Source organism: Homarus americanus, unplaced genomic scaffold (assembly GCF_018991925.1).
Source record: "Homarus americanus isolate GMGI-L3 unplaced genomic scaffold, GMGI_Hamer_2.0 scaffold51859, whole genome shotgun sequence".
NCBI lineage: Eukaryota > Metazoa > Arthropoda > Malacostraca > Decapoda > Nephropidae > Homarus > Homarus americanus.
Window position 1 is genome coordinate 12752358 of NW_024711292.1, and position 21859 is coordinate 12774216.

A 21859-nucleotide genomic window follows, 5' to 3' on the forward strand; every position below is an offset into this window, starting at 1 on the left:
GTGACCTATTGCAGCTTATGGGAATATCGTACAATATATCAGAGTATGCTCTTTCATTGACTCATCAAAAGAAGCTTGAAAGCGTTGTTCAATGAAACTAGTCGCGCTTGTTCCGGTGGGGGCATTCAGTGTGATGGATGAGAATCCGCAACAACATGGAGTATCTGTTAACTGCTCTGAAGTATAAAGGCCACAATTAAAGATCTGTGGAGACTTGGTTGCACTTACTCACACACCAAAAAAACAGTTGCTTTCAAAAATTGGATATTTGTTGATGCTCTTTCTATTAGGAAATTATGTCTGGCCGGCTGATACCGTCATATTATGAAGGTTAATATTTTAATAAAAAACCATCTGAAGCAAACATATTTTTAATCTGTTTTTTCCACAGGTTGTGTCCATGGTGCTGGCCTGCAAGGTGGTTACACCTGCTCATGTTTCCTCTGTCTGTGGGATAGCCTATATATCACAGCGCTATAACGCGGACTGGCCCTGTAAGCAAGTGGACTCCTACTCCAGGTTCTCGCCAATGCCAATTCATGCTCCAAGAATCAAGAGAACATTCTTCTTCGCCACTGCACATCAAGTTTAATTGTTCAAAACTTTGTAGGTATCGACAAAAAGCCAGGGTTTTAATTTTCTGAAAGAAAATTTTCCAAAAGTCAGAGGCAGTTGAATGCAGGAATTCTTGATATCTCAGATCAGAGAGCTTTCTAAAGATCCCAAGTTTGGATTGCAGGATGGATGTAAAATGAGAAGAAGAAAGCCTGCATGCTCAAGTCTATTGTCTCCACTCTTCTGGCACCACAGAAGTCCAGAAAGGACGAAGCTATTGAGGACCTACTTGGAGCTGGCTAAAGTTCTTGGTGCACGATGTCCACATCAAGATGACTTCTCAGCTCCCCACTTGACTACTTTCCAGAGAACTGTGGTGATGGGAGTAAGAACAAGGGAGAATCTTTCCATCAAGATATCCGTAGTAATGGAGGAGCGGTACCAGGTCGCTGGGATATCAACATGCTCGCTTACTACTGTTGGTGTTCGGACGCCTATGACACCAACCACCAAAGAAATTCTCTATGACAGCCATTTGCATGTCTAACTGTAAAGGCATCGTGAAGCGACATATTTTGGTCCTATGTGTTGTGTTACATTTCTTATGATATATTTTTGTATAAAAGTAACTCTTGACATCAGACAAGAATTTCTGATTTTTCCTAATTCTATAAAGACAAAAAATCTGACCTGATTGGGCAAAATGATGGCATTTTTGAATCAGCACGCAAAATACATGAAGAATCAGCTAAGAAACCCCGCGACCTCGCGAATTTTTTTTTCAAATGCAGCCCAGTAAGTATATAAGATAAAACTAGAAAGTCTATAACCACCCAACTTCAGCTGGGAAGACGGGGTGGGGGGGGAAGGCAATATGACATGTCGGCTAGTTAAATAATAGTCTAGTTAAGTATTTATTTTATTTATTTATGTCCTTTAGATTGAATTTTGTTTTTTGTTTATAAATGTCACAAGTGACCGAGACTATAGGTAATTCGACTTACGAATCTACTCGACGGCGGCAACCGACACATCGAATTCACAGAATGATAAAATATTTCCATCAAATTACGATTGAGTCCCAATGTTAGTGATCGCGCCAGTACTGATGTACCTTGGTTTTAATTCCCTTTTTGGTGGCTGCCAAGGTGAGTTATTCAAAGAGAAGAAAAAGAGACACCCATTTTAGATTTTCTATGGCTATTTTCGCATTTTCGACTTTCATATTTACTTGGTCATCAGTCCCCAACCTCACCGTGAAGTCGAGGACTGACTGTAATCTACATTTCATCCTACTGATAATTGCTTGGAAAACTCTCACGGTGGCAACTGCTGAAGAAATCAGTCTGTCCATATGGTAGAGATACTGCCTGCACCCATCCTGCTCAATTAAGGATAACTACACATAATGCATAGATCTTTATTATTATTAAACACAAGACAACTTGGTATGATGGATGACTCATTAATGAGTAATACGTATAAAATCAAGAGATTTTCAGGAATTTTTAATATACATAATGGCATGTATTTATGAAAGATAAAAATAAATATTGATGGACCATGCAACTTTTTTTGCAATTATAAGTTATTTATAATTTCCATTCATTTTCTTAATGTATTTTATAAATTTTGGAGAAAAGGGCCCTACATAATACCAATAATGTAAGGTAGGGAGGATAGCTTTAAAAGTTAAAAATCAAGGGCTTTCTGTTGATTATTTGTTCATCGCCACGCTATTCCGACAGGTTTGAGCTTTTTTACATCATTGCATTAGAAGGCCTAGGATACTTTTGGGTTTGGTATGAAAACGCCAAACTGTAAATAATAAAGGGATGGCACGTGGCACAACCTGTTAAAATCAAGTTATTGAATTGATTATTCGACTACTGTGTACACTGGTTCATAATATGCTATTGTTTTTGTGCCATAAATTATGCCATATTTTTTATGTGTCACCACATAATGATATTTGAAAACCAGGCTCATATTAACGCAAGAATTGAATGATTCACACATCTCACATTACTAAACTCCGGTGATATGTGCTAACAGCAGTCAATGGCATTATTTACAGAGTTTGTTGAGGCTCCTTGACGGAATGCCCTGAATTTATCTCCATCGAATCTATTCACGCCATGGTAATATTCGCCCAGACTGATCAATCCATTCAGCCCAAGTAGCTTGACTTGGGACAAAGGAAGACAAATCAGTCCCACTTTGAATAAAAATATTGTTCAATAGGTGGTGATATTGAAGTGCTGAAAGTTGTTTTTCTGTGTTGTTTGCAAAGTTCAAAGGCCGCTTACCAAGATGGGCTTTCCGCCCTAAGATTAGCAACACTCAGCTGCGCCTAGGGTAACGATAAGGTGTTCAAATTGGATGCCTCTGCCATTCAACAAGTTGCCTTGAACAAGGAAGGCACTTCTGCTTGGTGAAGAAGAAACGAGGAGGCAAGGAAAGAACAAATGCTTTTGATTATATACACCAAGGTGACTGGAGAAGGTACTGGATGTGTATAGGAAGCCACTGTCCCCACCATTCTGAAATCAGGGTGAAATGAGAGTCCACGACCTGTGGAGGATGCGGAGGAGACGATGATGATGAAGGGAAATGGACAGAAACAGAAAAGGAAGAAACGAAGAACGGGCTGAAGATGAGGAACAGGATATAGCTGAGAAGGTTTGATGTGGCAGACGACAGCAAAGTATCAACGAAAGAAAGCTTTCCTGGCAGCCCAGAGGAAACCGGGAAGGAAAGCGCATTGATGGCGCGATGTTCAGACTGCTAAGCCGGGAAAGAAGAGAGGAGAAGGGAAGCTAAGAGGCAAAGAAAAGGCTGAGGAAGAGAGGAAACTGAGAAGAGGAGGTCAAGCAGTAAGGAGGGAGATGAGATGTCGTGGTAAAGTCGGCAGGGAAGACAGTGCCTAGGAAGAAGATAGGATTATAAGGATGTCAATGACAATGATCAAGGCTATGGTCGACAGGAGAGCAAGATCAGATAAAGGAAAGGGAGAAAGAACAGGACAGGATCGGAGAACCGCTGACAGGTTCAAGGTATCCATTGATGCAGTGGCTCACATCGCAAACACCATCAGAGCCAAGACAACATCACAACTGAAGGAACATGTCTAGCACTAACTGGAAGAAAGGGAGAGAGTCAGAAGAGGTCAACAGAACAGAAAGAAAAGTTCAGGGAAGGTCAGAGGTCTCATGGTAGATGTGAGAGAGGATCAATGAGAACAAGATAGACTGGTGTGAGAAGAACCACAAGATTCGCCATGAAAAGAGGGAAGACTGCAGATCGGGCTTCCCCAGGAGAGTTCCTTGGTCACCTGTCCTGGTGGGGTAGACCTGGCCACCACCTGCTGCCTTCCTGAGGAGCGTATTGACACCACCGACCTCCTGGCTGTCCCAGCGACGGGTTGCAACAAACTGGAGGGCTATAATCACGTTTCTCATCGCTGAGTTTGAAAGGCTGTTGGGACGGCCTCCACATCCACTGCCTGATCCATGCCTGGAGGCTTCGCCATCTATCTCAACCATTACTTGGCCCATCCACTGGTCCCGCTTCCTGGAGGGTGAGGGAGGCTCGGCTGACTGCACGGTGGGACCTTCCGTGGTTGAATTCTGCCACCAACACCTACCTCAGGTCTCCTGGATGCCATCCTCCGGCTGCCTGGGAGGAGTTCAGCTGGGACACACCAGGCCTGTTGGAGATGGCTAAGACGGTGAGTCCGCCACATTGAGAGAGATGGGCCAGCACGGCCGGCCATGACCAGCCCAGATGGCAAAACACGAGAGCAGGGAGCTGAGGGCTCACAGCACCACTCTCAGCGAAGTCACAGAGACGGGGATGACCTCCTTCATCATCCTTGTATTCACGTGTCTCCTTCCTGAGATCAGGCAGAATCTGAGGGCCCACGCCACCTCCTCGCCATCATCAACCCGGGTGAGGATCACTGCACCCTGGAGGAAGGGATAAGTTATATCTATACCCAGTTCAACGGTTACTTCGCCAGCACGAGGTGGTGCTGGTCTCACTGCCGGCCTAAGGACAAGAGGAGAGGAGAGCTGGCCCTAAACATCACTGCCAGCGCTGAGGAAGAAGGAAAAAGGCACAAGAGAAAGGACAGTGAGGAAAGTGAGGAACCCTCTAACTGAATCTGGCAGCCACTCGTTGTCAGGAGTTGGTTGATCTGCAGAAGGCCAGCCTCCCTCCCCATCCTGTTCCCAAGGACCAGGAACTGAGCAATTTCTGGAGTAACCGTGACAGTGAGCCAGGTCTGCCCTGCACCACCACCGAAAGTGGAAGAGGAGGAAGCTCACCACGAGGCGCAGACGGGTTGCTCTGCCTGGCAGCAGGACCAGGTCACCTTGGAACAAGCAGCCAGGAAGAGAAACATGGAGGGCTAAGAAAGAGGACTACCGCGCTGACTGTGGGGACACTGACTGAGGGATACTGTGGGGACAGCCAATGTGCCAACCAGCAGTGTGCTGCTGATAAATTGGAAGCTACATGCTAACAATAAAGAATGTCTACCATTATTCTGTTTTTTTTTTATGTCGAACCGGTATATCCACAAACCTTCTAATGCACTGATGTTAAAGATTCAAACATATTCGAACCATGTGGCTGATAGATAAATAATCCAACCCAAGCCACTTGATTTAAAAACTTGCAAAAATGTCACCCTACGTACAGCTTATACACACACCTCCTAACATTTATTTATTACTGTATACTTACTGTAAGCATTCTGCTATGATCAACCACTTTATGGTAATGTTTTATCATTGATAATATAAAACATTAAATGCTGTACTTATCTATAGCAAGTATAGAAAATGACTTAAATATTAGGCCATGCTCCTAGTCCTGAGTCCTCTGTCGTGGGTGGCAGAGGCCGAGACGAGGTAATGTAGGTCATAGGCTATGTGGCAATGATTGGCTAATGCTCTCATGTGACTCAAGGACATCTGTAATTGGCTGATGCATTTTGTAGATGACCCCCCTCAATTCCCCAGGTTGGGGCCTCAGGCAGGCTTAGTGCATAATTCTTGTCACCAACTTCCCAGGGTTCATCTGTTGCTCAAGCCCTCGTTTTTTGTACAGTAATGTACAACTGCTTGTACATATTCACAATCAACCTACAACACAGCGCTTAAGTTGTGTTAAGACGCCAACAGTGACGAAAAGTAATTTTACTTCAGAATTAACATTGGCGTGAACACGTACAGTAAAGCCTCCGATAATAACGGTTTGACTCTAATAACTTTTCATATTTAAGACCCTAGTTAATTTAGGGCCCAATCTAATTTATCATCTTGTCTATATTCAATAAACCAAAATTTCTAATAAAATTAAATTAAATTCAATTTTCTATATAACATTAACCAATCCCGATATGTATTATAAAAAACAGGAAAAAGGAGAGCGCTTGTGCAAAGAAGCTGCCGGGCTATCGAGTGTAATGCGATCACCGTAAAACAACAGTTGAGCTGAGGTCCAATGTTACCAGATCTGAACAGGAACAGGAGAAGATAAAACTTTCTCCGTTTCTTACATATTTTTGAGTCTCTATTCAACAGAGCAAGAGCAAGTGATGGTGAAAAGGTCTGCAAGTTAAAAGAAAGTGTATAAGCTTTTAACAGAAACTAGATGTGTTAAACGATATGAAAAAGGGTAGGTAGATATTTTATGCAGCTTTTAGATAAGTAATCAACAGTGAAAAACTATCCGTAGAAATGGAGAAAAATTAAAGAAAGTTTGCCCACAACTCCGCAAGGGCAAATAAAGTTTGCTAAAAGTTATAAATGTGTTATAAAGAAATGAGACTTTTATGAATATGGATTGAAGACAAAATCAGAAGCATTTCCATTGAGCACTATAATTATTCCAAAACAAAAGTTCTAGCATTGTTTCATGATCTTAAATATTCGTAAGGAAAAGTGCTAAAACAGAAAAGTTCAGTGTGCCAGGCCGATTTGCTTGGTTTGCACCAACCAATGGGATTACATAATTTGGTGTCACTGGTGAGGCAGCAAGTAAAGTGATTCATCTGCTGCTACTTCCTTGGTCCCAGAAGAAGAACTCACGCAAATAATCGAGAGGGCGGTTACTTGCCCAGTCACGCTTTTAACGTTGATGAAACTGACTACCGGGTATATTGAAGAGAATGCTCGGACATTTATTTCCATGGAAGAATGGCTCCCCAGGATTCAAAGCGTTAAAACGTAATACACCTCTTGGGTGGTGGTAATGCAGATAGTGAATTTAAACTCAAACTTTCGCTGTATATCACTGAGAACTGTGAGCATTCAGTGTAAGCAAACTTTACTCAGTAATTTAAGTAAATAAACATTAAAGCATGGATGCATACCGACTCTTTATCGCATCGGTTCAAAAAACATTTTTGTCCAGCGTTGTATGAATACTGTGCCAAGAAAACATAACACACATACTTTTTATTTTAGATAATGCTCCAGGCCATCCAGCTCACCTAAAATGAATTGTCTGAACATGTACCAGCCATTTTTCTTCCACTGAATGTTCATGTCCATGCTTCAACCTATGGACCATGTTATTCCATCATTTAAGGCCTATTATTTACGCCAGGCTATGTCTCAACTGATTGGAGCAAATGATGATGCTGTCGTTCATAAAAGAATTTGGTGATATCATTCTAAAAGCTGTTAAAAACACTTGACAGTCATGGAAGGAAGTAATGACGCAACATGAATGGTGTGGAGAAAATTGTAATGGAATGTAGAACCCCAGCATTGAGGAAACCATACAACATTCAAAGAAATATTGCTGAGCTTGCCAAGCACATGCAGGATTTAATAGTTGATGACAGAATGTCTAGAGCTGTTAAACAGTCATGGAAGACCTAACCAACGAAGTAGTATACATCTTGAACAAGAACAACACGACTGACCACAAACACATCCACAGATATCCCTACATCATCTCACAAGTGTATGACCAAGTGATGGCAGAAGCATTTGCTCACATGGATAAGTGATGAAACTTATTTCTGAAGTGATCCATTAACAGAACGAAGTAATAAATTAAACAGGATGTGGTTCCATAACCCCCACATAAAGATGTGCTTATTCAAGGCCTAAAACCATCAACATCAGGCCATACATCACTCAGGCCACAGCAGCTGGCTCATGATGTCTTCAGTTCTCATGTTGTTGTTCCCTTCTTGTCAGTTTTTCAGACTCTTGTACCTAATTTTCCTCTTTCTCCTTGCCATATCCATCGCTCCACGTCAGAAGTTTCCCATCCACTTTATCAGTTGAAGGAGACGCATCTTGATGCACGAGGAGAGCTGGCCTCATGGCGAGGAGATTCTCAGGGTGAGGGCCTGAGTGGGTGGGTGGAGACCTCCCACACTAAAACACGTAACCCCATCGCCCAGCGTGTTTTGATCCCTGTGAGACATGCCACTGCTTTATACTCTATCTGTGCAAAGACCGACAGCCCCTGAATCTATGCACAGAACAGAAGTTTACAAAGGAGAGACGAGTTGCCATTCAGTCACCCTCAGACCATAGATGACGAGCACTGGGTTTCCCTTTAGTCAGCTGACCGCAACTTGCACAGACAATTATACAGCACAACACTTCACAAAACACTTACAGCACAGCACTGTTATCAGCATAAACACTGTAAGTCTGAGGCTTGTAGTCTTGCTGTCATGAAGAGACGCTATCCCAAAAGCCACTGTACTCACTGAAAATACTATTCATATTACTGAGGGTATATACAAACACTTGTTGTCTTTAAAAGTAGGTTCTATTCTCGTACGGGAGATAATACAGTCGGACACAGGAAGCCTGTGGGCACACCACCAGAACTCAGTCTTAACTACCTCTACATCTATCTATGTATTACTACGCGCTGGCCTATACAGATGCCAGCATTCACAAGCTGAATACATAAAGTATAAATGTGATAATTTATATACATAATATGGTGCACAATAAATAGAATATTACATAGAATTAATACATGTTCTGTAATACTTTACTATACATAATTAATAATAGTAATATAACAATATACAGCTGAAGGCACTACTTTGTGTCCATATATATCATACAACAACATCTACTTCAGCTACAGCATCAGCTACAGCTACACCATCTACTTCAGCTACAGCATCAACATCAGCTACAGCTACAGCATCTACTTCAGCTACAGCATCAGCTACAGCATCTACTTCAGCTACAGCATCAGCTACAGCTACACCATCTACTTCAGATACAGCTATAGCATCTACTTCAGCTACACCATCAACATCAGCTACAGCATCAACATCAGCTACAGCTACAGCATCTATTTCAGCTACACCATCAGCTACAGCTACAGCATCTACTTCAGCTACAGCTACAGCATTTACTTCAGCTACACCATCAACATCAGCTACACCATCAACATCAGCTACAGCATCTACTTCAGCTACAGCTACAGCATTTACTCAGCTACACCATCAACATCAGCTACAGCATCTACTAGCCACAGCATCAGCTACAGCATCACAGCACCATCAGCTACAGCTACACCATCTACTTCAGCCAGCATCAGCCACAGCTACACCATCTACTTCACAGCTACACCATCAACATCAGCTACACCATCACCATCAGCTACACCATCACCATCAGCCACAGCACCCTCAGCTACAGCTACACCATCAACATCAGCTACAGCATCCTCAGCTACAACAACAGCTACAGCTACACCATCAACATCAGCTACAGCATCAACATCAGCTACACCATCTACTTTAGCTACACCATCAACATCAGCTACAGCATCAACATCAGCTACAGCTACAGCATCTACTTCAGCTACAGCGTCAGCTACAGCATCTACTTCAGCTACAGCGTCAGCTACAGCATCAACATCAGCTACAGCATCTACTTCAGCTACAGCGTCAGCTACAGCATCTACTTCAGCTACAGCATCAGCTACAGCTACACCATCTACTTCAGATACAGCTATAGCATCTACTTCAGCTACACCATCAACATCAGCTACAGCATCAACATCAGCTACAGCATCAACATCAGCTACAGCATCTACTTCAGCTACAGCATCTACTTCAGCTACAGCATCAGCTACAGCTACACCATCTACTTCAGATACAGCTACAGCATTTACTTCAGCTACACCATCAACATCAGCTACAGCATCTACTTCAGCTACAGCATCAGCTACAGCTACACCATCTACTTCAGATACAGCTATAGCATCTACTTCAGCTACACCATCAACATCAGCTACAGCATCAACATCAGCTACAGCTACAGCATCTACTTCAGCTACAGCATCAGCTACAGCATCTACTTCAGCTACAGCATCAGCTACAGCTACACCATCTACTTCAGCTACAGCTACAGCATCTACTTCAGCTACACCATCAACATCAGCACAGCCACAGCATCTACTTCAGCCACAGCTCAGCCACAGCCACTCTGCTCTCAGCTACGGCATCAGCTACAGCTACAGCATCTACTTCAGCTACAGCATCAGCTACAGCTACACCATCTACTTAGATACAGCTATAGCATCAGCTACAGCCACACCATCTACTTCGATACAGCTAAGCATCTACTTCAGCTACACCATCAACAGCAGCTACAGCATCAACTAGCTACAGCTGGCATCTACTTCAGCTACAGCATCAGCATACAGCATCTACTTCAGCTACAGCATCAGCTACCAGCTAGACCATCACTTCAGCATCCAGCTACAGCATCTACTTCAGCTACACCATCAACATCAGCTACACCATCACTTCACTACAGCAACTTCAGCTACAGCATCAGCTACAGCATTTTCAGCCACACCATCAACATCAGCACAGCATCCCCAGCTACAGCATCAGCTACACCATCTACTTCAGCTACAGCATCCTCAGCTACAGCATCAGCTACACCATCTACTTCAGCTACACCATCAACATCAGCTACAGCATCCTCAGCTACAGCATCAGCTACAGCTACACCATCTACTTCAGCTACACCATCAACATCAGCTACAGCATCCTCAGCTACAGCATCAGCTACAGCTACACCATCTACTTCAGCTACACCATCAACATCAGCTACACCAGCCTCAGCTACAGCATCAGCTACAGCTACACCATCTACTTCAGCTACACCATCAACATCAGCTACAGCATCTTCAGCTACAGCATCAGCTACAGCTACACCATCTACTTCAGCTATACCATCAACATCAGCTACAGCTACAGCATCTTCAGCTTCAGCTACAGGTTCAGTAACAGCTTCAGCAACAGCTATGGCAACATTATGAAAAGCTACAGCTTCAGCCAGAGTTGACCCTGAAGACTTGGCAACTTCGTCATCAGAGTAAAAACTCACACAACAACATTGACTCTCCTTATTTTTTCAACTTTACCACCCCTGGTGAGTAGAATTTGTGTTTAAAATTCAGAAACATTAATTAAACATATATGAACAGTATTAAGTGTTGCTTTCATATTCTTATGTAGAGAAATGACGATATGTTTTCACATGTGCGCAATTACATATGTTGGCGTTGCGCAGTTTCACTTTTTTTCTTTACCATTAATGGTTAGCCACTTCTATTGTTCCATTTATTGACATTAAATAACATTACTTAAAACATACATATTTATTTTTTACATTGATTTTACTACAGCTACAACCAGTCTTATTTTCTTCAGTTTTATATGTACAACCAGTCAGTCACATGTGTAAACATTAACGAAAACAATGCCGTCTCGTCTCCTAGTGTGTTTTAATATTCTACATCTTATTAATTAATTTTATTGTTCATTTTGCACACACAAACATTAATTCAATCAAAAAGACATTCAGTAATAAGCAATAATGAATCTTTTGTACATAAGAGAAATGACGCTGCTTACACGATTGTGCACGTAGGAACGTTGACCATCTGCTGTCTCACTTTTTTCTTTACAATTTTTTTTAATTATTTTTACTACAGCTACAACAAATCTTATTTTCTTCAGTTTCAGATGGAGAACCATCGTCCCGGGTGTAAACACTGACGACAACAAGGGCATCCCATCTCCTCTTGTGTGACTACATATTATTATTGATTTATAATGTATAAGGTGCATTAACAACCATTATTTAAATAATATGCAGCTCCTCCCTGACTTACGACCTACTCGACTTACGACCACCCGCACTTACAACCTGCCTCAGTCGTACCAAAATTTTGTCAAATTACGTATTTTCGAGTCCCAACGACAGTACACAGACAAACTTTTCGTTTGTAATTCACTTTAAAATGGCTGGCAAGATTAAAAGTGAGAGTTTTGTGGTGCTGAGAAGAAAAAGAGACACCCATTTTAGATTTTCTATGTATTATTTAAGCATTTTCGACGACCATTTCGACTTACGACCTGGATTTGGGTCCCTAACCCCGTCGTAAGTCGGGGAGGAGCTGTAGTTTTTATTTTTCATTAAATTTCCTTGGAATGCATCAAATTATTATTGCTTTATTTTAATGGTAATTAAGGATTCATTATATGATGATTCACCTTACACTGCAATATTGGAGGACACATTACCTTCGTTATTCGAGGCTCTACTGTCCATACACTACCTCACATAGCAGTGGCCATTGTTTGTGTACCACACATTACTGTACCAAGACACCCTCAAGTAAGTACAGTACTGTACACACCCAAATCTAGTTTTGTACAGAATCTTAATACTGTACAGTATAATTCATATTCTATTCCTAAAATTCATGAGTCGGTAATTTATGAGGATGTTCATTTTACAAATTATATCATGTTTTCCTTCATGTTTTTTATTTACTAATAAAGATATGTTCACTGTAATATTCTGTGCTTAATAATACCTGTACCCTTCATATATAATACAGTACAATACTTTTTATAATGTATCGGTAATGATTAAATAAAAAACTGGTAAATTTTGCAATGGCTAAGCTTACCCGCCACCTACCCTCCTCCCAGTAGAGAGGTCTGGGTGAAAAAATTGCCTTATTAAATGACTTGTCATGTAATTTTGATGTCAAATTAATAATTCTACGTTATATTTTTCAAATGTGTTTAATATTTTATATTAACCATGATAAAACATCACCATAAGAGGCTGATCATACGAGAATACATAATAATAAATGTTGGAAAGTGTGTGTTGGAGGTGTGTGTATCGCCTCCTCCATGCCAGCACCTTGCACTCTTCCCTGCCTCCCTCCAACTCACAGTGTCTCACACAAAAGATTTTATGTATGATGTGGTGTTGGGGTATTAATTAAGGAATAATAAACAACATCGTATTGTTTATGACAGAGCAGTAGTTTGATGAATAGTAGTGACAATTGTAGTACTCTACTATTCATCAAACGACTGTCATTGATGATACAGTATTGCTTATTTATTAATTAATACGACATCACACCCAGACACCTTAACACTCCCACGCTGTATGACATAAATTTATGCATGGTTAACTATGTGGTGGTGAATTAAAAGATCAGCTGTTGAGGAGCTTAGTACTTGGCAACACTGGTGCATGTTATCACTCCTTTCCACTCCACTCTCTAATCACCCTCAGCTTTCAGCTTTCTCACTACACATTTTAAAATCGTATGTAATGTAATGTTGAAGGGATACACTGTGATAAGTGTAGGTATAAAAAATACAGTGGGGTATGCTATAACGAATCTAATTGGTTCTAGAACCTTGTTCGTTATAGCATTCGTTCGTTATAGGATTAATCCGTTCCAGGCCCCCAAATACAACCACTTAACACTAAAAAATATAATATAAAATTGTAAAAATTTAAAAAAAGTGCATAAATATGCATCTAAACTCCTGAAATAAAGAATATCATTAATACTTGTAATAAAAAACAATAAATTAGTAAAAAAATAAATAAAATAACAAAATAAAAAATTACCGTTCGTTGTAGGAATTTCGTTTGTTTTAGCATTCTCAATTTTATAGGTAAAACTGTTCGTTATAGGAATATTCGTAGTAGAATCCGTTCGTTATAGCATACCCCACTGTACTGTATTTTAGCTTTCATGTTTATTCAAGACATCTTCAGGTCCTGGGACCTACTAATTTCCCACACAACAGTGGGTGACCTGACATTGTAACAGGTCAGTAATATGGGACCACCAATAACCCACCCTCCCTCAACCTGACATTATGTCAGATCAGGTCAGTTACATGAGATCCATTAATCCCCCACAGCTCCAAGGGAGTGGAAAATACGAGTCTTTGCTCTAACACACAGCTTCATTCACGAAGATATCATATAGATTTTTAGATTTTAGTTTAGACTCTTGTCATGGTCACAATGACTGCCGGTCTGTTTGAAACCTGATGATTCATATTATGCTCCATGCCCGCAAAACATGTAGTATCCCCAGGAAGAAACGCCGGCCATTTTCTCAGACTTCCTGAATCCAATCTCCCTATAAAGTAAATTTGAATGTGAGAGCAAGCACCATTGTGTTGAGTCAACTTAGATATGTTTGATTACAGTTAAAGCATTCAAGATCCTTTGTGAGTGATGTTGAAAGCTTCAACTGTCTTTGTCGTTAGTAACACTTATCAAGTAAGTGAGTCGAGTCTGCCTGTACGAAGGCCATCTCATGTTTTCGTCCGCGGGGATAGCCATGAGTTTCCAATTGCTAGTGAAGTTAGATTGTTTTGTTGCCCAAACATCAGAGAATCTGATGTTTGTAGTTTAGTTATTGTCAGTTGTCTATTTAACAAAGTCATTAATCTCATGAGAAGAACATGTCAAACTCCTAATCTCCAAGATCTCAACGTATATCCATGAGAGGCTCCTTGTCTACAAATCCCGCCCAGTTGGGAAACTGAAGTTATCAGCATGTGTAATTTCACTTTTTCCTGGCAAACTCAATCTCTGATTAGATTATGTAAATTGACTTAAGAAATTCGCCTGACCCGTGGCAACTGAGTTTCATATTTAAATGTACAGCAATTGAGGTAAATCTAATTAAAATTTCTGTCATTGTGTGAGTAGCCATTTCTGGCATAGGTTGAGTTGCCAGTTAGCGGTATATAAGCTCGTGCGCAGGAGAGACGTTACTTCTCTGACGCTCTCCAAAATTGTCACAGGCCCAGTGTGTGCATTAGCTGAATATCCAGCAACTACCGGGGATCGATAGTTGCATAACAGATGTCGGTATTGGATGATGTCGCTAATTCGGCAGGATTAAACTGTGCAAGTCCGCATCCTGGGAACTAGTCCCAGACTCTCTCGCCGTGTGTCAGACTACAACTGACCATAACAGCGATCTTCATTTGTGTGGAGACACCAGTGTTATACCCTGGGGCACTCCTTACAGTTATATGGGCCACCGTATTATTGTTATATATGATTGCGGATAATTAACCGAAATATAATTATCCCATGTTGGGTAGTGAACCCATAAAATTTGAGAGTATCAGTAATAACGTGTTATGTGTTGTGAGTGCATCCTCCATATGTACTACCAACAGTTCTAGTGAAGGTACCATATGTAAGTTTGTCATGTGGTGTGTTCTTTGAAATGTACAACCAGGAATGATGTAAGATGCAAGAGTATCTAATTGAAATTGCAGATGAGTAAAGCCAAGGAGTTGATCCTTTTAGCTGTATGTTAATGAAATGTACAACCAGTAATGATGTAAGAAGCAAGAGTATCTAATTGGAATTGCAGATGAGTAAAGCCAAGGAGTTGAACCTTGTGGTTGTATGTTTATGACATCTTTAACCAAATTGAATTTCATATTAATAAACCATGTTAAGAGTATGTTAGGGGCATCATTTTCCCTCAGTATCCACCTTTATTCTTGTCCAATAACTTGATACCAGAATTACAGAACCCATGTGTCCTAACCCTCGCCATGCTACCAAAGGTCAGAGGTTATGAAGTAACTATGAAATGAAATAATTAGATAGAACAAATGAAGGAAATAAGAAAAGGAAAGAAGCATGAAATAAGAATATAAGGGATAAGAATAAGTAAGAAAACCCCCAGCTCTTATACTTTAGAAAACTCCCCAGCACACAGAAACATTATGAGGATGTGGGCTAGTGTTTGTCTGTGTAAGATGCACAGTTTAGACACTTGGAAATCTCTCATCCCCGGAAGTGCTCTGCACCAATTGTTCGGCTAACGGGGATATCACTGTATTCCCTGGAAGCTGGCGCCATGAGCCGTGCTGCCATCTCTTGGCAGTCGCTGCTACCGCTGGCTTTCGCAGACCTGCTGCTGTCCCATGATAACTCTGCGATAACTCGGATCAATCAGTGATAAGCGAACACATGGTTGCAATTGAGGATACTGTGATAAGTCAGATCAGCGATTATTGGATCCCGTGATTATCGAGGATAAATGTAATAATATAAGAGGTGGCTGGACTGGCGAGTTGGCAATATAGTTATAGCCAAAACCTTGGCTATAACACAGGTTCAATTCTCATACATACACACCCAGGCTCTTCATTTTCTTATTTTATAGTTTTACATTATATTCTATTTATTTCTAAGCCAATTAGAGTATTGTTATGATTTTTCAACTACTGGGCTGGCGAGTAGGAGACATAGTTATAATAAACCACCTCCACATGCATTCACTTCTCACACATACACATCCATGCTCTTTATTTTTCTTATTTTACAGTTTTACATTATATTTTCTTTATTTCTAAGCAACATCATTTATATAGTGTGGAAGGAATGTTAAAAAAGTTTGTTTTTGTGAGATATGCGCCAAGTCAGCTGGCGCAGCTGTCTTGGGGAGAGAAGTACAGAGTAAAGGCCCTTACTGAGCCCACTCCCTTGTGGTGATGAGCCCAGACTGTCCTCCCATAAAGTAATATACCAAAGAAAAACAGTATTTTATAATTTTGTTCATGTTAGGTCATAATTTCATGTGTTAAGTATTTATCATTAGTCAGGTAGGTTTTGTTCTTGGTTTTGAACCAATTTCTTGTTTTGGGGTAAAATATTGGGGTATTTTTGTCATTGGGGAACAGAACCCTATTTTTCCCATTTGTTAATCTATTTGTGATATGTAAATTCACCCTTTTTTAATCTAACCCATTTGTATCTGAAGGGAGACCTGTACTGTAGGAGGCCACTTTATAGGACATATGTTTAATGTAACAGTTTAACTAGTACTCTGACTGAGGAATCAATTAGTAAAAACAAAGAGAGGACAAATTATTGTATCAAAAATAGTATTTGAAAATAATGGAATACCTTGACTGAGGGCCTGGGTCAGCTGAGGGTTCTGCTGGATCAGCATGCTTGGAGTGGGCATAACATTCAAACCAGATCCTGCAAAGGAGAAGGTCGAGGAGTGTCGTTAAACCCTGCCCTATCTCCAACACATGCAACAACTTCAACAGTCAAAAATTTATTACAAAAAGAATTTTTGTATTAGTATTTGTAAAAATAATAATATAAGGAAGACATTTGTCATTCAAAAAAAATTTACTTATGGTTCAAACCTTACACAGCATACTGTACACTATTTTGATTAGTACTGTCAGATAAAAAAATTCCATAAAATATATTCTCTCATAAATTTTCACCTGTGTGTGTGTGCGTGTGTCAACAAAAAATCAATTAATGTATTATTTGTGGCAATATATAAGAATTGTACTTTGCAGTTTTCTAATGTTTACTATCATGCAGATATGTAAATTTCCAAATGCTTGAAATGACCCTTTTACTACAGTGAATTCTCACCAACTCAGACCCTCTTATCTCGACCCTCTGATTCCTAGACGGGGTTGGCCTCAGACACTTTTCCATCCCTCTTGGACAATATCTGAAATGGATGGATGAGCCGAGCCATCCGCTTGGACAACTGTAAGTCTTTTCAAAGGTTCTAGATGCTTCCAGAAGATTCTTGAAGGTTCCCAAGACCCAATGTACATACATACATAGCATGTTGTGTAGTGGATGTGTTGTAGTGGATATTATGTAGGTGTGTGGTGGAAAAGAAATGAAGTTGTTGTGGATATGATGTACAAGTTTAGTGGAAATGATGTGGCTGTTTAGTGGAAATGATGTTGATGTTTAGTTTAGATGATGTGGGTGTTTAGTAGAGATAATGTGGCTGTTTAAAAAAACACGCACGCACGCGCACACACACACGCACGCACACACACACACACACACACAGTATAGTCTGGGTTTATGCGGATATTTTATACGTGGATGGCCATTTACGCGGCACCTGTCCAGAAGCGATAATTATTATTTACGCGGTAAATGCCATCATATATGCAGCAAGCGGCGGGGTATGGTGCAGGGCACTGACGTCAGACTCGCGCCGGTGACGTTGCAAACTGTGATTGGGCCACGTATCCTTACCACCCACCCACCCTCTCCGCCGCGCCCTGTGATTGTTCTAGTTATTCTTGCCACCCACGCTCTCCACCACCGCCGTGTCAGTCTCACTGCGGACAAGATGTTGGAAGATGATGACATCAGTGAACAGCGAGGTGTTACAGAACAACAAGAGCAGAAACTAACACATGCTGATGCGAAGGATGTCATCGAGTTAGCCGAGAGAATGAAGTTCATCCTTGCCAAAGACACAGGCAATCATCGCTACGAAGTGTCTAATAACCTTCTGTTGCAATCCCTGGAGCCCTATGTTCAGCTGTATCACGACCACATCAATGCTAGCTGTCAACAAAACATCACAGAGTTCTTCACCCGCCAACCACCACAGCCAGCCCAAGTCAGTGATAGTGAGGATATGGACTTCGAGGGGTTTGACGAGGAGGCCCTGCTAGCCTCTGTGGTGGATAGAGATACAGGTGAGGGCCAATAATCTGCCCTCTGCCTCGGAACCAAACCCCCAGCCCCGTGTGCCCATCTCAAGACGTACCTGGCGCTGCTCTGGCAGCAGCCAGGTCAACTATTATGTTGGCCCATACCAACTCCCTCCCTGAACCCTCCTCCCCACCGGAATATCAACACGTTCTCGCCAGAAGTTACTATTTCATTTAGGAAAGGAATGGAACCAGTGTTGAACAGTGGTGAACAGTGCTTAAGTCAGTGAAAAATAACTCGGCAGTAACAGCTGAGTCTTACCCAAGCTAACCTTCACACAGTGAGGTCCCAGGTACCCAGTGATAATTGCCCCTGAGGCTCCACAACACCAGCTATGTGTTAATCCGTCCACGATTGGGAGGCCTGGGACCATACCTCTCTCACTTGAGTGAGTGAGGTCCTGTGACACCAGACCACGTGGTGTCCGCATGATGCTACGACACCACGTAGTGAATGAGTTGCTACTGCATCATATGACGTTCCTCATAACACCATCTGTGAGGGAATTACTACACCACGTGATGCCCCTCATAACACCATCTGTGAGGGAATTACTACACCATGTGATGCCCCTCATAACACCATCTGTGAGGGAATTACTACGCCATGTGATGCCCCTCATAACAACATCTGTGAGGGAATTATTACACCACATCAGGCCCCTCATACACCATCTGTGAGGGAATTACTACATCATCAGGCCCCTCATAACACCATCTGTGAGGGAATTACTACACCACGTCAAGCCCCTCATAACACCACCTGTGAGGGAACTACTTCTCCACGTGATGCCCCTCATAACGCCATCTGTGAGGGAGTTACTACACGACGTGTCTCTTGTTCAACACCTCAGCGCACATGATCTACGTGACCTCCACTGTAAACATTAATCTGTATGTTCACTGTTTGTTCCTTTACCTTGCTGACATGTTTAAAAGCCTTTGGGTTCTCTGAATGATATATCACGAAGGGCATTATCTTGAAAACAGCTACATTGTAAGAATTCCAGCAATGTAAATTATATTCTGGCCGGGTAATTTATATGAATTTTATGAGCTAAATAAAAAAATTATACTTCACCCGCGTATACGAGTGGATGCACAGCGTAAAGTGGGAATTCCGGTTCTGGCAGGGTACCGCGTAAATGTAGAAACGCGTAAACCAGAACCGCGTAAAGCAGGGTATTGCTGTACTGTACTGTACAGTACAGTCGACCCTTGTTAATTCGGACCCCTTTAATCCGGATTTCGGATAAATCGGACGAAATCTGAACTGTCCGTATCAAATTTCTGGTTCTGGGATTGTCCCAGTTGCAATTGGGGTTGCAATTTCAAATTCTGTGTCACTTCTAAGGAATAAAGAAGTCTCTGGTGCACTCTTAAGATTAAGAGAAAACGGACGATTCAGGCGTCCTGAAGTGAGAGAAAACGGACTCCTTTGATGGGGCACTCAAATAAAGAGACAAGGCTACATGTTTTGTGGACTACCCATTGTACAGTATCCTTTTCATCACTTTGTAATAAACCTAGACATGCCTATTTGTGTTTCTGATAATTACCATAATATTATATATTTATATATTTAGCGGTTGTACAAACACAAGGCCTCACACATGCCACTCAGACTGACAGACTTGACAAGTTTTACCAACCATAAAGACAGTTGAAGCTTTAAACATCACTCACAATGAATCTTGAATATTCCAACTGTAATCAGACATACCTAAGTTGCCTCAACAATTGCAACCCCAGTTACAATATCAAATTCTGTGTCACTACTAAGGAATAACAGTCTCTGGTGCACTCATAAGATTAAGAGAAAACGGATGACTCAGGCGTCCTGAAGTGAGAGAAAACGGACTCCTATGACGGGGCACTCAAATAAACATACACATAGCTGTATAATGCAATATTATGCAATATTAACCCCTAAATCGGTTAATTCGGACAATCGGCTAAAACGGACACCCTTCCCCCCCTATTAGTCCGCTTTAATGAGGGTCGACTGTATACTGTACAATACTAAATAAAAAACAACAGAATACTATATTTTAACTCACTTTGAGGTGTCTATGTCGTATTACCGGCAGCTTTTACATATCAAACAGCTGATTGTAGAGGTCGATGATGACATGCCATATTCTTTAGAGAGTGCATTGGTTCTAATGCCTTCTTCATGTTTCATAATAATTTCTGCACTGTATATTATCAATATGTTAACTAAATTTCAGAATGACCAATAATTTTAATGCAAAAATGCAAAAATATTCAAGAGACCAACAAAATCAATGTTCACTCCACTGTAAACAACGTTAAACTGAGAAGGGTTGTTGGGTGATTCAATCAGATGATGGGTGCACACAAACTGTTCCCTGTACTGTCTATATTATCAATATGTTAACTAAATTTCAGAATTACCAATAATTTTAATATAAAAAATGCAGAAATATTCAAGAGACCAACTTTCTTAATATTTATTTAACTGAAAACGAATGTAAACATAGAACCAATTACCCTGTACTACTGTATTGGCGGACTAGCCGATCAGCTGATGCGCACAACAAAACGTGTTTGTCGTAAGGATTTCGTTAATCGAAGTTTCGTTCGTTAATCGAACTGAAAATCCTTATGGGAGCTAATTCATTAACCGAAATTTCGTTAATCGAGGGACCACTGTATTATGAAAGGGTTCCACAGAACCTTTTTGAAATAGGTACTGTACCTCAAACACATTTCCTTTCAACATAGACAACATTAAAATTCAATGCATCTGGCACATCCTGTCAGGTGGTGTAACTGTTACCCATAAGCAGCCTTATTATCCTTGAGACAGTAGAAATAAAATAAAAATTATGAATCGGTTAATAGCATTAGTTGTACAAATATGTGTGGGAGTGCATGCATGTGATTATATTAATATATAAATTGCTGACATTTGAACATTCTGTTTTACTAAATTTACCTGGATTTGTGGGTAATTGTTGCATCCCGGAGCCTCCTGGGACAACCATGTGAGGTGGGTTATTCCCTGACACATTGGGCCCACTGCTCTGGGTCATCATATTGTTCACTAGCTGGAAAATAATATTGTACATATGGTAATTCTTAACATTGCATTCAGTCACCCAAATTCTTAATTATTTTTTGCCTAGTTTACTAAAGAAAGATTATATTTGCTAATTAAAGAAATCCTCTTGTACTGTATACTCTTTAACCTACAAACCATAATCATTGCCTTTATTTCTCTTCTTGCCTTTAACAATTATAAATTACTCTATTCAATACAGTGCTCTTACCTTCAGTGATACTTTCATTAAACTCAACATGATGGTGCTAACTTGATGACTCCTCCCTGATACTAAAGTCAAAACAATACGATATATGGATGGATGCAGTAGCCAAGCAGATAGCCTCCTGCCC

The 21859-nt window shown here is 40.9% G+C and overlaps 1 protein-coding gene across 2 annotated transcripts in view; it reads right to left on the reverse strand.

Moving 5' to 3' along the window:
* The window catches only part of LOC121879453 (uncharacterized protein DDB_G0285291-like), a 69462-nt gene extending 47927 nt beyond the window's left edge, over nt 1–21535 (reverse strand). For both annotated transcript variants that reach the window (XM_042386131.1, XM_042386200.1), the window contains exons 1-2: nt 21402–21535; nt 16851–16928 (exon numbers count right to left, since the gene is read on the reverse strand). In XM_042386131.1, coding sequence (XP_042242065.1) covers nt 16851–16928; nt 21402–21534 — 211 coding nt within the window. In that variant the 5' untranslated portion in view covers nt 21535. The remainder of the gene's footprint in view (nt 1–16850; nt 16929–21401) is intronic.
* Between the last annotated feature and the right edge of the window lie 324 nt (nt 21536–21859).